Source organism: Nansenia antarctica (genome assembly GCF_963989245.1).
Source record: "Nansenia antarctica genome assembly, chromosome: 6".
Lineage (NCBI taxonomy): Eukaryota > Metazoa > Chordata > Actinopteri > Argentiniformes > Microstomatidae > Nansenia > Nansenia antarctica.
The window spans coordinates 65,582,068-65,598,899 of NC_137676.1; the positions used below are offsets into that span (position 1 = coordinate 65,582,068).

The window sequence follows — 16,832 nt, forward strand, 5'->3', positions numbered from 1 at the left end:
GTTTTTAGGTGGGAATAGTCAGATAGGGCATTCAGCTGAAGAGGATAGAGGAGCCTAGGAGGGACAAAAAGCTATGGCAGGGCTTCCAGCTATAATCAGTTTTTTCTTTTTTTATAATTCAGTTTCTATGTACAGTATTGTGTACACCAGTGGAGGCTGGTGGAGGTAGAAATTGGTGGACGGGCTCACAGAATGGAATGAGTAATGATTTTTAAACGTGTGTTTGATACCATTCCTCATTTTATTCCATGCATTACAACAATCCATGCATTACAGCTCAAGCATTGATTGACAGACGAAGTTTATACTATATTCATAATCATAGAAATACATTTTCCAATGACATTGCACATTTGCAGTCTCTCACCCACCCACGCATGAACACGCACACGCACGTTAACCCTGACCATACAGGCCATCAGGGGTTTTTGCGATGTTCACACGTAGCTCAGGAAGATGAGTGGAAATAAACCACCAGAGGTTTGTTTCTTGACCACGGTATTAATCAGAAAAGGTATCGTTGACAACAGCGGTCGGGTTTGGGGTCGAAGGGTTCGTGTGAAAGAGGGGACTATTAACTTCTCAGAATCACTATTCACTTCTTGTCATGAGAGAAAGGGTATCGTGGTGAACCGAGGTAGAGTTGTGCATGCTTGTGTGTGGTTTGAGGGAAATTGTCATACAACATTTACCAGAAAGAGTGGAGGGGGTGTGAACATTAGTGCAGGTATATTAAGGCCCACCTAACAGTTGAACGCTGACATCTTGACTGCTACACTTCAGATACAGGTAAACATTTTTTTAAATTAATTTTCGTTGGGCTTTTAAGGGGATGACTAAATTCAATATGACTGTCTGTGAGTGTTTTAGAGCAACCCATCAGCTCGATGGTCAGGTGACACTGACTCTTGGTCATGATTGCAAAGTGAAAGCTTTTTTTTTATTTTTATCATTGGTGGTATTGGTAGAAGCCTATATATACAGGTGCTGTTGAACATCATGGCGAGAGGCGAGATGCTGACCTTTGCTGTGTTGTATCTTTTGGGTGCTTGGACATTGAGTGTGGATTCGAAGGCGGTAAGATGTACTATTTTTATACAATTGAGTGTGATAGTTTAGGTGAGTGTGTGTGTGTGTGTGTGTGTGTGTGTGTGTTTGTGTGTGTGCATGCGTGCGTGCATACTCGTGCGTGCATGTATTTACTTTAGTCTAAACTATTCTCCTTCTGTGACACATTTTCTCAACTGTCTGAAGGTCCATCACCTCCGTCGGCTTTGCCTCAACTCCAGTGAAACCGCAGCATTGAATATGGTCCCTGACTCTGTCGATGACATGTACTTCGGCTGCACTACGCAAATGCTCCACAAAGTGAGTAGCGAATATCTCAAGAACGAAGTCAAGGGGGAATTCCAAAAGGCCTGGAGGGGTGCAGAAGCAGAACGTTGTGTCCAAAAACACAAACAAAACAATGACAATCTAACAAGGGATCATCTCAGGGCTATCTGTGTGTACACAGCAGGAGGAAAGGTTCCAATATACTCAGTGTTCAATGACAAGGTCCGAACCAGTAAGGAAGTGTACAACACGTCCTCCTTTGAGTTCCACGCTCTGCACTTCCTGCTGACCGATGCTATACGCCTCCTTAAAGTAAAGCAAAGGAAGAAATGTTTAACTACATATCGAAGAACCAAATCGGTGTTTGAGGGTGTAGTCAACGACAAGATCAGATTCGGCTTCTTTGCATCAAGCTCCCTTAACGAGAATATTAACCCTAATTTTGGAAAAAAGACCTGCTTTAAGATCCAGACCTGTTTAGGCGTTGAACTTAAGGCCTACCCAGTTTTGGGTAATAAGGAGAAGGAGGTGCTAATTCCTCCTTATGAGGTGTTCAAAATAGGAGCAAAAGAAAAAGTTAAAACTCCTTGGGACTGCGAAGTTGTCCATAACCTGAAGAGTATTGGGTTCTTGAGCAATATGAATTGTAGGGCTGTTTAAGCATAATTAACAGCACACGGTGATCTTTAACAGCATAGGCTGCTTTAGCTTTCTGTTGAGTGTTGGTCGCTTCTTTGTCTGTGACTCCTACAGTAAATCTTTCCTATGACCCACAAGAGGAACCAAACCAATGTTCTTGTAGTCAAAATCTTTTGTCAGAAAACGTACCAGTTTGGGGCAAACTGCATTAGGGCAGTATGTTAATGTTTGTGCATACAGCCCAGAAAGAAAATATCAATGCTTAATTATCATGGCAAATTATAACCTGTGTATGGATAAATTAAATATCTTATTGTGTTATTATTTAATAACAATGTATTCTTCATCATAGTCTTTTAACTGTATGTTAAATGTCTGTGCGTACAGCCCAGAAAGAGAGAAATGCAAAGTGAATCTCATGTTATAATTTAATCAGATATCATACAACATTGAACATTTAATATCAATGCTTAATTATTATGGCAAATTACAATCTATGTTTAGATCAATTTAATTTTAATTAAATGTACATTTATTGTGGTGTTATTTAATAACTGTTTATTCTTTATCATATTATTTTGAGAGCTTGCACTATCGCTTTGTTTTAGGTCAATAAAGAGAATCACTTGGCATGATTTTGTTTTTTTTGTCTCTACTGATTTTGAGTTGGCTTAACTACCTGAGCTTGGTACAGTAGAGGGAAATAGGATTATAACGCATTACACGTAATAACTTGTTTTAGAGTCAAAACTAAAACGTGCATAATTATATCAAATGGGTTGAATGATAAGTGCTATGTTACCAGAAACAAGCAACAGCTCAAGATGATTATTGGGTCCAGTGATAATATTGTGCTTATGATATCAATTATCGCTGACTGCCTATAACCTTGTATAACAGCCAAACCCTAGTTCATTTGCACTGCACATAAACTCTAGGGTTGTATTTAAGCAACAATGAATAAGAAACAAATAAGCCATGTGGTATTCAACCAGCCGGCTCTCAACACAGCCATCATCAGCATGAGATGAACTACTCTTCTGAGTCAAGAAACAATTAGTCATGGCTTTAAACAAAACAATTACTTGAGTCAAAGAGAGACCAGAGAGAAGGAAACCTTTGGGGTCTCTAAAGAATAAGTGAGAGATAATGGTGGTGGGAGGGTGTATGGTTGAAGGGTTACTACTTCCTCTTTTTATTTTCATTCTTTGACTTTACACCTTTTTTCCCCTTTTAATTTCTCTCACAAACATTGACCAAAAATTGTAAACATGCAGATCAATTTAAATTGGATCTGATATGAAACCGTTTCCATTGTTGTAATAATGTATTACTGATGCATGTTAAGATGAGGGTTTATGGTGTCAGGTTAGATGTGTCCTGTGTCTATCTGGGTTCAGGCTCGGCTCTGCTGAATATGTCAACCACAACATGCAGGCTGCATCAGTGGTAGTGGTCTGAAAGGGTTGACTAACAGGAAGGACCTCTGTTTTGTCTGCACAGCAGCTATACACCTCAGCATCTCACTCACTCACAGCAACACCACTTCTCCACAGAGTGTTATTTGAATGGGGTAAAAACAAACAACAAATATGTACACTACAAAGCCAAAAGTATGTAGACACATTTATAGTCAGGGGCTGTTTTTCATGGTTTGGGTTAGGCCCATTAGTTCCAGTGAAGGGACATCTTAATGTTTAATGCAGCATACAATGTGATTCTAGAGAATTGTATGCTTCCAACTTTGTGGAGTTTAGTTTAAGGAAGGCTGTTTCCTTAAATGCATTTCACCAGACCGGGTCACATTTGTCTAAGAGATCGAAATAACAACAATTATGGAGATACTCTGCGTCTGCCCGATCCAAGGCCAAGCTACAAAGAGTCGTACGGACAGCTGAGCGGATCATCGGCTGCCCCCTGCCTCCCCTCACAGACCTCCATAGCTCCAGATCACTGAAGAGAGCACGCAAGATTGTGGCTGACCCCTCACATCCAGCTCACAGCTTGTTTGTATTACTCCCTTCTGGACAGCGGTACAGGGCCACCAGGTCAAAAACATCACGCCACTTGAACAGTTTCTTCCCCAAAGCCACAGCCCTCCTCAATAACTCCTGATCATTGCACCTGCACTTTACATGTTCTTGCACTAAGTTGTACGGTATATTTATTCACTCATATTGGTACTGTATATTTTGTCTTGAGTATTGTTGTATTGTCGTCTTGCTGTTGTATGTACTGTAGCTTGTTCAGCATGCTAGAATACCAAGTCATGTTCCTAGTGCACTGCACGAATAAAGTTGAAATATAAATGGGAAAAATGCTTCAGTTACATTTTGTTCAAAATAATTTCTAGTGTGGTTTTGTTAGAAATAGTTATTTCTTGATGACAGATTTCTTTTTCTCAGAATAAATGTACTTACATTTCAACTTCAATATAATCTCACAATGAGCATTGAATCCAAAACTGTTAACAAAAACTTACATTTGAGATAGTAATGCTGGGTAATATGTAAATTAGATTAAGTATATTAACATTATATTCTAAACATATTTAATTTCATATATTCTATTGGGACTTGTTGGGATGAGTTGGTTTTGCTGAGATGGTTTACTCATGGTCTAAGACGTGCAAGATGTATGTAAAGTTGGAAGTGACATTCTTTTACATTCTACAAGTGAAATAAATGTATTCTATTCATTGGATTGTTGTCACCATGTGCTTTCTACAGTAGATTGACTGAGCCGCCCGTGGCTAGGTCAACTGTCTGGTTAAATAAACGTTACTTTTTCCCCCTTTTTTAAAATTATAAATTATGTCAACAGTTATATTGGATTGAAAATAATAGAACATTAAATTCATATGTACTTTTTGGAAAAACAAATGAGTGGAAATATAATTGCCTTACGTGGGTGATGGGAAAGAGTTGATTCCCGGGCTATTGCCGAGGTCTTCTAACAACAAAAATGTTTGGAGGACCAAGAGTAACGTACCTGAGATGTTTCTTTGTTAAAAAAACAAACCCAGAGTCGTCTTTCATTTTAGGAGAAGATGATTTGACCAGATTCAGCACGGCAGGCTGATTCTGCTGCCATGAAAAACAAAAACGTTTTCAGTGCTGATCAGATAACAGAGCGAATTTACGAATGCACCCTTAGGGGATAGTGGTTGTAAATATGTACAGTATGTTTGAACCACTGCATTTGTAACATGACTATATAGCTTTACACCTGCATCTTCAGCTGAAATTTATTTGATTGTCTCATGTCTTCTGAATGCATTGCTTTATTGGGTAATACGGTCGCAAACAACGAAGTACAAAAATCTGCAAACAATAAAAAAATATAACATGTATTTTTTTCAAAATAATTCACAAACGACATTGACAAATGAGAGTCATTTAAAATAGAACAAAAAGCAACCTGAGAGGCAAACAGAGCAACCATATAATATAAGGGGAAGGGGGTCAGTGTTTACAGAGGGAGGGAGAGAGAGAGATAGAAAGAGAGAGAGAGAGAGAGACACAGAGAGAGAGAGAGTGAGAGAACCAGAGAGAGAGAGAGAAACACACAGAGAAAGAGAGAGAGAGACAGAGAGAGAGAGAGAACCAGAGAGAGAGAGAGAAACACACAGAGAAAGAGAGACAGAGAGACAGAGAGAGAAAGAGAGAGAGAGAGAGAGAACCAGAGAGAGAGAGAGAGAGAAACATAGAGAGAGAGAGAGAGAGAGAGAGAGAACCAGGACAACGGCCTCTCTCATCTCCCCAGTATGCCTGTGTCTCTTCACAAAACACCGCCCTTTGGTTGGCCCTGAGCCGCGTCACTCAACGCCAACTCGTTCTCATAGCCGGCGTTGGCTGCCTGATTGGCTGCCGTGGCGCTCCTCCTGTAACCGTCCACCAACGGGTCGAGCTGCGCCACACCACGGCTCCGCCTCCTCAGAACGACAACCACAACGAAGGCTCCGACCAGCGCCCCGACGAGGACGCAGGACAGATACTCGCCCACGGGGGGCCTCCCCGCACCGGTGTCTGACCTGCCCCCCACAGTGGGGCCCTCCTGGGTCAGCTTGTAGGAGGCTGTCAGGCAGGGCTGTCCTCCCCAGGGTCCCCCCTGTCCCGGGGCCGGGCAGCGGCAGGAGTAGAGCCCCAGGCTGGCTCCGGAGACAGTGACCTCCAGGTGGGAGTGGCGCTGGACGGTGTGGCGGCCCCCGGGGTGCTCCCAGACACAGGGCTCGGGGGAGAGGCTGACGCAGGGGAGGAGGACGCGGAGGCCCTCCACCGCACGCAGCTCCTTCACTACCGGGGCACACCGCCCTGAGAGAGGAGGAAGGGGTGGAAAGAAGGGAGGGAGAGGGAGAGACAGAGAGAGAGGGGGGGGGTCAAGTAAAGAGGACAGGGAACGAGAGACAGGTAAAGAGAGAGAGAGAGAGAGAGAGAGAGAGAGAGAGAGAGAGAGGGAGAGAGGGAGGGGGCAGGCAAAGAGAGGAATAGAGAGAGAGAGAGAGAGAGAGGGTCAGGTAAAGAGAGAGAGGGGGGCAGGCAGAGAGAGAGGAACAGTTGTACAGTACAAGAAAGACGAGAAACAGGGTGGAAAGGAAAATGAAGAGAGAGAGATAGAGAGAAGTTGTGACACCATAGATTTGTAGTAGATTAGCAATCAATGTGTACTTATGCTGATACACATCTTATACAGTTAACAGATGTGTACTAGAGTGCAGCAGTGGCCATACTCACTTGAGCCGCACACCTTCAAAGGGTCCATGGTCTCATTCTGCATTGGGGATCTGTCAGAGAGAGGAAGAGAAGAACAGACATGTTAGGGACCTTATGCTACGATATGATACCAAGTGAAGAGGACAGTTTGAAGGAAAAAAGTTATAAGGAAGGAAAGAAAAAATGGAGACAGAGAGAGACAGAGGGAGACAGAGGGAGAGACAGAGAGAACGAAAGACGGCAAGAGACAACGAGAGAGAGAGAGAGAGAGAGAGAGAGAGAGAGAGAGAGAGAGAGAGAGAGAGACGTGTGGTGGTGGACTCACCCTGTTGGCCTTACAGAACACTTGTTTTGGTCCCAGACACAGCCGAGGCCCTGGGCCCGTGCACACACCTCACAGCTGGGGTACACAGAGCACCCCTCCACGGGAACCCGGGACAGGGATGAGGGACAGCCCACCAGAGCATGGCCCTGAGACGAGAGGGAGCGGGTGTGTTTGAGAGAGAGAGAGTGTGTCTGTGTGTGTGTGTGTGTGTGTATGTGTGCGTGTGTGTAGGTGCGTGTGTGTGTGTGTGTGCATGTTTGTAGGTGCGTGTGTGTGTGTGTGTGTGCGTGTGTGTGTGTGTGTATGTGTGTGGATGGGACAGGGACGATCGCGAGCCCACCAGAGTATGGCCCTCAGAGAGGAGAGGGTTCACAAAGGAGCGTGTTGGAGTGTGTGTCTGTACACTTTGTGTAGAATGTGGATGTGTTCACACGGGTGTGTGTCGTGTGTGTGTCTGTGTGTGTGTGGCATACCTGGTGTATCAGAATGTTGTTGACTGGCTCAACAGAGGTTGTGAGGGGGGTCTCCTGCAGCACGGTCGCAGTTCTGCCAACGACAGACACACTGTGTAGCTCCCCTTGATCTAGTGAGAACACACACACACACACACACACGCATGCGCACACACAGGGATTGAACAGTTAATTCATCAACTTATTATCTAGTCTAATCTTAACTTGAAGTGGGATGGAAACGTTTCCCTCAATCCATTCCATCCCTCCGTATCTTGTCCCCCCCCCCCCGCCACCATCTCTCTCTCTCTCTCTCTCTCTCTCTCTCTCTCTCTCTCTCTCACCTGTGCCCAGGTGTAGCACGACAGCATCACTACCAGAGATGTTGGTGGCAGCAATTTTGGAATACGTGATTCCCCGCCGCACCAGTAGGGGCGCTGTGTCCACCGTGCGTGCCATTAGTGGGTGCTCTTTAGCGAACATCAGCACTGTGTCGGGCATCCTGAGTGAGGTATTAAAGCCCTCAGCCCTCAGGCTGTTGTCGATACACTACCAGAGGAAAGAGACAGACAGTTAGTCAGTTTGATATGTCAATGCTGATTTCAAGGCCCTTCACAATCTTGCGATCCCCATTTCTCTCTGAACTCCTTCACACCTACACTCCCTCTCGCACTCTCCGATCCTCCACTGCCTTTCAACTCACTATACCTTCTGCCCGCCTGACTTCTGCCCACTATGGGGTCTAGAGCCTTCAGTCACTCTGCCCCCCGTCTCTGGAACTCTCTTCCACAAGACATCCGCAAAATTGACTCTCTCCCCACCTTCAAATCCTGCCTGAAAACACACCTTTTTAAACTGGCGTATTTTTAATCGATTTTTACTTGGTTTTTAAATCTTTTGGTTTGTCTTGTTTTGTTTGTTTTTGTTTGTTTGAATCACTGTTTTGAATCACTGTTTTAACCTGTTTGAATCTGTTGCTTGTTTTTAAATTATGCTCGGTTAGGTGTCCATGAGTGCTCTGAAAGGCGCCTATAAATAAAATGCATTATTATTATTATTATTATTATTATTATTATTATTATTATTATTATTATTATAACCGTGGGATTAAAAATCATGTAGGATCTTTGAGGGAGCTGCCAATTTCAAATGATGAATGTAGTCGCTGCTATATCGTTTGCAGTGCACTTCCAACTGCACTTTTCTGTGAGAGGGTGTGTGATGAAAAAGGGAAATATGGAGGGGAAATAGAGAGAAAAGGAGAAAGAGCCCCACACACACACACTTCTCTGTCCTCGTTCTCCTTTTCTCTCTATTTTTCTTCAACCATCTCTTTAACTCCTTCTTTTCTTTTTCCCCCTCCATATTTCCCTTTTTAAGAACAGCCTCCTCCATTGAAATGTGATTTGATTTGATGCACTAGAGAGGGGTTACCTGTCCTGGCCGAGGGCTGGGCACGGCCTCTGCGTTCCTCCCGTCTACACACCTCCTGTTTGTGTCCTCGAAGCCGCTGGTCTTCATCACTGTGGCGATGTCAGCCACACTGTATACACACACTGCCGATACGCGCTCTCCACCCCTGCACACACACACACACACACACACACACACACACACACACACACACACACAGACAGATGCACGCACGCACAGACAGACAGACAGACAGACAGACAGAGAGACACACAGACACACAGACAGACACACACATACACACACACACACACACACACAGTTAATCTGTCTCTCACCTCCTCCCCTCTATCTCTTTGTCTCTCCCTCTCTCTCGCCCCCCACCTCACTTGTCCATTCCCCCAACTCTCTCTCACCACTGGGAGGTGAAGAGGCCGTAGAAGTGTGTGCTGGCGGGGTCTTCCGGCCTGTGTTGCAGGGGGTAGAGGTGGGTGAGGATGTCATAGCGCTGCCCTCCCAGGCGGCTCTCCTTACACACCAACTGGGCCTTCAGGAAGGTGGTCCAACGCTTCTGCAGGGTCTTAGAGCCGCCAACATCCCCCTAGGGAGGATAGAGAGCAAGTGGGAGAGAAATGGAGAGAGAGAGAGAGAGATAAATATGACACGGTTTGGTGAAAAGGGCAGCATGTTGGCAATTCAAGTCACGCAAATGAGCAAAACGTTTTTTTTGAAATGTTGCATACGAAAGTTGAAGTGTTGAAGAGCCCGCTCAATATAACAAACAACAGTTTTAGGATCACTAAATACTTAGAATTTGTGAATTGGATTCACTATCTCGTCTGCCATAGGCTACTGGGTAAGTGATACATGACTTGTAAACAAATGTACGTTTTGGGACATGTTCAAAAGCAAGGACTGTGTGACCATCTAATTATGTGTGGTTATGTGTTTTTAGAATGCTGATGTTCTATCAGTGAATTGTGATGTGCTAAACATGCAGTAAGATGTTTACAGCGTTTTGTTCCTTCCAGCTATTTTGCATGTGTTTTGATTCAGAATGATATTCTCCGGTATTAAGCATATGTTCTTCAACTATTTTCAAATGTCAATGTATGATACATCATTTGAAAGCTTACAATGCACTTTCATAATCTGGAAAAAACTGAAAAATTACCTTCCCTATTTGATGACTTTCTAAAACTAGAGGGTATGAACAAAGACAGGGTTAGGGTCAGTAGGCAAAGATAAACTGTCACCTTTGGCAACTGTCAAACAGTTTTGCTCTCCTGTCAAATTCTGAAAATGTCACACACACCTCTTGCGCAGTCTCAATGAGAACTTCCTTCTTTTGCTGGGATAAAGAAGCTGACGAGCACTGTACTGTCCAGTTCTCAGTTCACACATACAGAGCAAGGTAGTCCAACAAAAGAAGAACGCAAACAAAAAACCAAACATAGAATATATTTGTGAGAAATGGCAGAAGGTGTCAGCACTGAAATCCAGGAGAAGATTATATACCATGACACGGGTTCAACACAGAATGTTCACGGACAAGAGGCAGCCCAAAGACGTGGTAAGACGGCTCCTTGATGTTGCATTGTGGGAATGTGTATGGCAGCGGAGGAGTGGAGGTACTGTACCAGGCTTGTATTTGAACCAATCTTCTAATGTTCCTGAAACCAAAGTGTCAGTGCTTGCTACAACAGTGTACGCTGGCATATTGTATGTATTACTGTCATGGGCGTCACCACCATATATTTGGGGGGGGACGTGTCCCCCCCACCTTTGAAACAAGGTCGTTTGGACCCCCCCACATTTGCCATAAAAAATATGTTGCATGACTGGTCAGCGTTATTTTCATTGCTTCACAATCAAATCCGTTCCACTTTATGAGTAGGGGATTGCCCATATCCAGAAGTCCACTCCGCGTTTTACTTCTGTTTTTAACACGGCAGGAGCAGCATCAGACACGCACGCAGATTCAAAACATTCAGACTGAGGCAAGACGATATTTAGATCATCCACCAAGATGGATATAAGGAAAAAAAATTCTAAGAAGAGAAAAGTAAGTCAAAGTCATCCAAGTTTTCCCGTGAGTGGCCAAACAGCAACATTGCGTTCTCCCAAGGTCAAACACAGCCAGCTTTTCTGATAAGAATGTTAGCACCTTATGAGACATTCTCTGTATTAGCAATAGAATTAGCATAGCCTACTACCAACCAAATACGAGCTAGATCAGCTATATGGCACTAGCAGTTTTGTTAGGCATTACTAGTGCGGTTAGACATGTTTAAATGCAGAACAGACACAGGCGAAATGTCATCAAAAGCACAGAATGGCGACAAACACCTCACAGTGCTTACCTGTCCTGTCATTATTGCATCTCCTGCCCGTGTTCATTGCCCTGAGCATTTGCACTATTTAATTTGGCCATTGCACCCACCCAAAGAATCAATTTTGCATCTGATTGCTTGAGCTAGGGTTAAAAAATAAGAAGAAAACACCTGTTCCATTTATTTTTCTATTTCTAAAATGCTTGTGATTGTATTTTTTGTATTGATGATTGTATTTCTATGTCAAATGTTCTATTAGAGAAAAACAATATGAACAAGTGCTCAATGCATCCCCATTTCTCCTGATATAGGTGGTTGAGAGTGAGAGTGAGTCAGAGGCAGGGGCAGCAGGCAGGGGCAGTGGAGACAGCTCTAATTCACTCTTTGATTATTTTTTTTGTTATAGTTGTATGTTCTGCAATGCACTGAAGAGGGCTAAGTTTGATTGTAATAGGCTCTGAGTAGCCTAGGTACATATTTTATGTTTCCTCATAACTTTTTATTCAATTTGTTGACTCAAAGTTACCTCATTCTTTTCTAATTCACTCTTTGATTCTTTTTGAATCTTCATATTTAATAAAGTACCTAAAAAGTGCCACGTGTCAGTGTCAGGCCTCTGTGAGTTAAACCAAAACATAATAGTAGTCAGTAATTGCAGACCATGCCAGCTCCAAGGAAAAACAAAGAAAGAGGGAGATTATTTTGGGTGTAAAACGCACCAGAATGCAGGAAATTGAATCTACTATTTAAAAAAATTCGGGGGGGGGAACCCCCAGACCCCCCGAAAAATAAGTGTCCCCCCCACATTCAAAAAGCTGCTGACGCCCATGATTACTGTACATGTGTAACAGGGTGATTGGCGATTCGCTGGTGACAGGGTTCTGCTCGCCAGTCACATTTTTACTTGCCTGGTGCCGCTAGGGTAGTTTAAACTTTTGATTGAGGATCTTTTTGTGGAAACAATTGTTTCTTTTTCTTGATTGGGTTTTATTATGTTGTCATTTTTTTGTATGTGTATTATTGTAAACTGTGTGTATGCATGGCTCCCTTCCCTTGTCTCAATGGGACTCCCTTCTAAATTAAAGGTTAAATAAAAGTGCCATCCTTAACACTAGAAGTGCAGAACAGTTTTAGCGAACACCTTTTCAGCTAAATGACTGGCCTGGCACTTTTATATGTGAGAACTGGGGCTTGGGAAAATATTTGTTGTACTAATTACCTCGTTCTACAAGCGAAGTGAAACTTCTGGGCTTGTTTTCTTTTTTTGGGGTGTACTTGCAGAACAAACCTGCCCAAAAGGATGGAGGATGTTTGAATCCAAGTTTTACTACATCTCTACTGAGCAGAAAACCTGGGATGCGAGCAGACAGGACTGTATGGAGAGAGGAGCAGACCTGGTGATCATAAACAGCAGAAAGGAACAGGTTGGAGAGGGAGAGAGAGAGAAAGTGAGACACACACACGCACACACACACGCACACACACACACACACACACACACACACACACACACACACACACACACACACAGAAACTATAATTTGAAGAAAAAATAAATCCAGTTACATTGAATTAAATTTGTGATTCATACCACAATCAACAATATCATATTTCTCAATAACAGGAATTTATCATCAACTTCAAGAAGCTTATCTGGATTGGTCTAACTGACAGAGGACGGGAAGGGATCTGGAAATGGGTGGATGGAACACCACTGACCACAGCGTAAGAGAAAACTGCTCTGACATTCAGATCAACATGAAAACGCTTGAAATGATTTAGGATTACATTGTAACACAACACATTGTCTGTTGCTCTGTTGTTTACTGTAGGTACTGGGGGAATACTCAGCCTGATAATGGAGGTAGTCATGGAACCGTGCAGGAGAACTGTGCTGAGATGAACTATGGTTATAGCGACTTCCTGAATAAATGGAATGACCTGCCATGTGACAATTTTCATAACTGGGTCTGTGAGAAAGTGGCTACATGAATAGGACTAGGGAGGTATTCCATCATGGTCGCTAAAGGAAAATCCAGGCTTATTTTTGCTTAAGTCTCGCAAGATTTATCAAAATAAGCCTGGATGCTTTTGCTTTTTATGTCCTATGCACCAACCTCACAAAGTCAATGTCATGTATGTGCAAATAAAATAATTCTAATTCTTATTCTGATGAAGGGGTAGGTCATTCAAGATACAGAGGAGGGTAGTCAAGTTAATAGTTTTTTTTTTTTTTTAAGTTTTACTTCAGTTTTGAAGTAACTTTGTCCACCTCTGACTTTGCTGAATTCGTCCATTGCTAACATCTTAATGTCAAGAGGCCCAGACCCTCTGAATCATTTATAAATGGCAAAATAATGAACATTCTTTCAGACAACTCAGAGGAGGAGATGGACCATTTTTGACGGCAACTGTATTCGGTTGAAAGAGGGAAACCACATAGACACCAGTATCATTGTTGCATGATTCATACCACAAATGTCTCACTCCTTTTCAAATATGTGGGGGGGGGATAAAAAGAAGAAAAAAAAGAAAGAAACCAAGTTAAATAATAATAATAATAATAATAATAACTTTATATGTATAGCGCTTTTCCTGCAAACGTTGCAGCTCAAAGTGCTTTAATCATTATATAATCTTAATTTAATTATTTAGTCATTTAAAGGCAATATTAAAAATACAGGTTTTTAGTCTTGACTTGAACATATTTGCTGAGGTTGCATCCCTAATGTAAACTGGCAGTGCATTCCACAATTTTGGTGCATAAAATGAGAATGCAGCCTCACCAAATCTCTTCTTTTGTACAAAGAAAACCAGCGTCAGAAGACCTGAGAGCTCTATTGGGCTGATATGCTAGCAAAAGGTCTTTCAAATATTCTGGTGCTATGCCAGTGAGAGCTTTATAAATAAGCAGAAGGATCTTGAAATCTATTCTGAACTTAACAGGAAGCCAGTGTAGAGTTTCTAAAATAGGAGTTATATGAGCTTGTCTGCTTGTTTTGGTTAAAACTCTCGCTGCTGCATTTTGGACTAATTGTGGACTAACTAACTAAATATGCAATAATTTATTTTGCTTTATGCTTTTTAATTCTATTAGTTTTTTTTTCCATTTTTTTCGTTATATTCATTGTAGCTGTTTTGCACATATTTGAAATAAACATCTCAATCAATCAATCAATCAATGTCTAAATATCAAAGTTGCAGGTGGTCTAGAGATGACAGTTTATCTGAAACAAATCCCCCCCAAAAAGCACAAGCCTGGGGTCTTCTCAAACATAGACAAGGTTCAATTCAACTCAAACACACTCAAACTCAACTTAATTAAAAATCAACACGATTCAATCCCCTGTAATGAGAAAATGCTGAGACTGTTGAATTATATGCTGATTTGTTGTTGATTTGTTGTTGACCTGAACTTTCTGATAACTTTCTGTTATCGTACCATTGTAAGATGGTAAATGGTAAAAATGACCATCCTGCCAATTCTGGACTATGGAGATATCATTTACAGGATTGCCCCCAAAAACCTTCTCAATAAACTGGACGTCATCCATCACACTGCCATCCACCATCACTGGTGCCCCTTTCAACACACATCACTGCGACCTGTACTCCCAAGTCAACTGGCCATCACTCCACACCAGGTGACTGACCCACTGGTATCAGTTCATCTATAAATCCATCATCGGCAAATCCCCCCCCTACCTCTGCTCACTACTGAACTTCTCATCCAGCACATGCAATCTCCGCTCCAGCAAATATATCACTCTGGTCCCCCCCAAAGTCCGCACCTCCTGCTGTCTTTTACATACTGTGTTGTGATGTATAGATGTTTTTGATACTTGTCGTGTATTGCACTCATGTTTTATTGTATATATTGGGTTGTGTTTTATATTGTATATACTGTGTTGTGTTTTGTGTACAGACTTGCCTCTGTTCTGCCAATTGGCCAGATCGTCATTGTAAATGAGAATTGGTTCTCAACTGATCTATCTGGTTAAATAAAGGTTAATAATAATAATAATTGTCTTGTGGTTTAGCAGATGCATCCTGTTTTAAAGGCAACCATACCCTTGCATGTGATCAAGAGCAGACGTTTCAGAACTACCCCTAGTAGAAGTATAATAAGTATATAGTATAAGACATGGTGTTGCCCTGTCTTCTGGGTGGTGCTTCATGAGAGACCTTGCTTCTCTATGTTGACCATCCTTTCTGCAGAAAGCTTTAATTGATAATGTTAGATCTAATGGGGTTTTCTAAAACATATTCTTATGTCCTAGTCAATAGGCGCCGGCCGGTCAGCATGTACTATCTAGTTAACAAGAGTATCAGGCTAGGTCACTGCTAAGGTCAGGATGTACCTTTTTGGACCTAAACTGTTAGCAGTTGACATTACAAATAGGCAGATTCGGGGGCTTAAGAGGCGGAGACGGTCCGACTATGACCTTGGGGTTCGTAGGCGCCAGAGATGGGCAGGGGAGTGTGAGCTCATTTACGACGTAACATCTGGGATACCATGAAAAGTATTTAAACCTGTTTGTGTTCAAGAATGAGTTGTCTAATGCTTGTACTCTGCTGACGAAGCTAGTTGCTGTTGGTTAATAAAATCTCTAGAGTAATCATCACGACCCGTGTTAGATCTCCATTCCTTGTCAATTTGTGTATGCTGCACACCCGATCTATAGAGATGACACAATGCATTTAAGATCACGAAATCCTCAATAGATTGATCCATTCCATCCTTACCGACGAGAAGAACTTGAGTAACGAATTGTGTCATTGAATTTACAGATTACCACCACACCCCAAATAGGGTATTTGATCATCAAACACCAAATCAAATTCAACACATCTAATTGTATTGGACACATACAGTACATTGCATGTCATATAGCTTTTTGAATGTAGTTCCTCATACAACAACAAGCAATAAATCAATAAAGCAACAATACAATATAATAAGCATAGTATATGATAATATAAATAATATACCAGAGTACAGGCCTACACCGATATTCATACAGGAGCAAGATGCAAATGGTGCAGATATCAGTTTCTTTTTAAGTTGTCATTTCAGAATGAATGCATTAAAAACCCATACCCTATGCTTACACTCTGTCTTTAAACTATAAATACTGTATATCAGCATTATTCACATAGCATTATTGTTATGAGAAACCAGACCTGACACAACGGTCTATGTCCCTTAATAAAAAAAAATTGTCCCTCCTGAGACATCTGCTACCCCCCCGTACTGTTTCTCCTGTGTAATAATAATACAATTAAATTTAAAAAAAAATAAATAAATCCATCCTCTAGCACAACGACTGCTAATGGCCCCTGGCCTAAGCATAGATTTATTTTCCTGGCATGACTAGTGGATAGATGATTCACTTACTTAGTCAAATGTATTTGTTGTAAGTCACTTTGCAATAAGGCGTCTGCTAAATGCCAAACATGTACATTTAAATGTAAACTTTATCTCCTTGGTGGTAAAACGATGACCAAAGGTAAAACACCAGAGAGCGAGAGAGAGAGAGAGAGAGAGAAAGAGAGAGATGGAAAGAGAGAGAGAGAGAAAAAGAACGCAGAAACAGCAGAGAGGAACAGGTGAGAGAAAGGG

At 42.1% G+C, this 16,832-nt stretch overlaps 2 protein-coding genes across 2 annotated transcripts in view; one reads left to right on the forward strand and one right to left on the reverse strand.

Moving 5' to 3' along the window:
* Window positions 1-999: 999 nt before the first annotated feature.
* LOC308160838 (ecto-ADP-ribosyltransferase 4-like) lies at window positions 1,000-1,995 on the forward strand (the record flags this gene model as incomplete). The annotated part of the gene is made up of 2 exons (XM_080534773.1): window positions 1,000-1,077; window positions 1,255-1,995. The coding sequence occupies 2 exons, from the start codon at window positions 1,000-1,002 to the stop codon at window positions 1,993-1,995; spliced, it is 819 nt and encodes a 272-aa protein (XP_080390899.1).
* A 3,759-nt stretch (window positions 1,996-5,754) lies between these two features.
* Window positions 5,755-16,832, reverse strand: part of LOC308160839 (semaphorin-4F-like) — a gene marked incomplete at both ends in the record, with an annotated part of 15,098 nt that continues 4,020 nt past the window's right edge. The window contains 7 exons of the mRNA XM_080534774.1: window positions 5,755-6,287; window positions 6,708-6,757; window positions 7,012-7,157; window positions 7,485-7,594; window positions 7,808-8,012; window positions 8,898-9,042; window positions 9,293-9,477. Of these exons, the coding sequence (XP_080390900.1) occupies window positions 5,755-6,287; window positions 6,708-6,757; window positions 7,012-7,157; window positions 7,485-7,594; window positions 7,808-8,012; window positions 8,898-9,042; window positions 9,293-9,477 (1,374 nt within the window). The remainder of the gene's footprint in view (window positions 6,288-6,707; window positions 6,758-7,011; window positions 7,158-7,484; window positions 7,595-7,807; window positions 8,013-8,897; window positions 9,043-9,292; window positions 9,478-16,832) is intronic.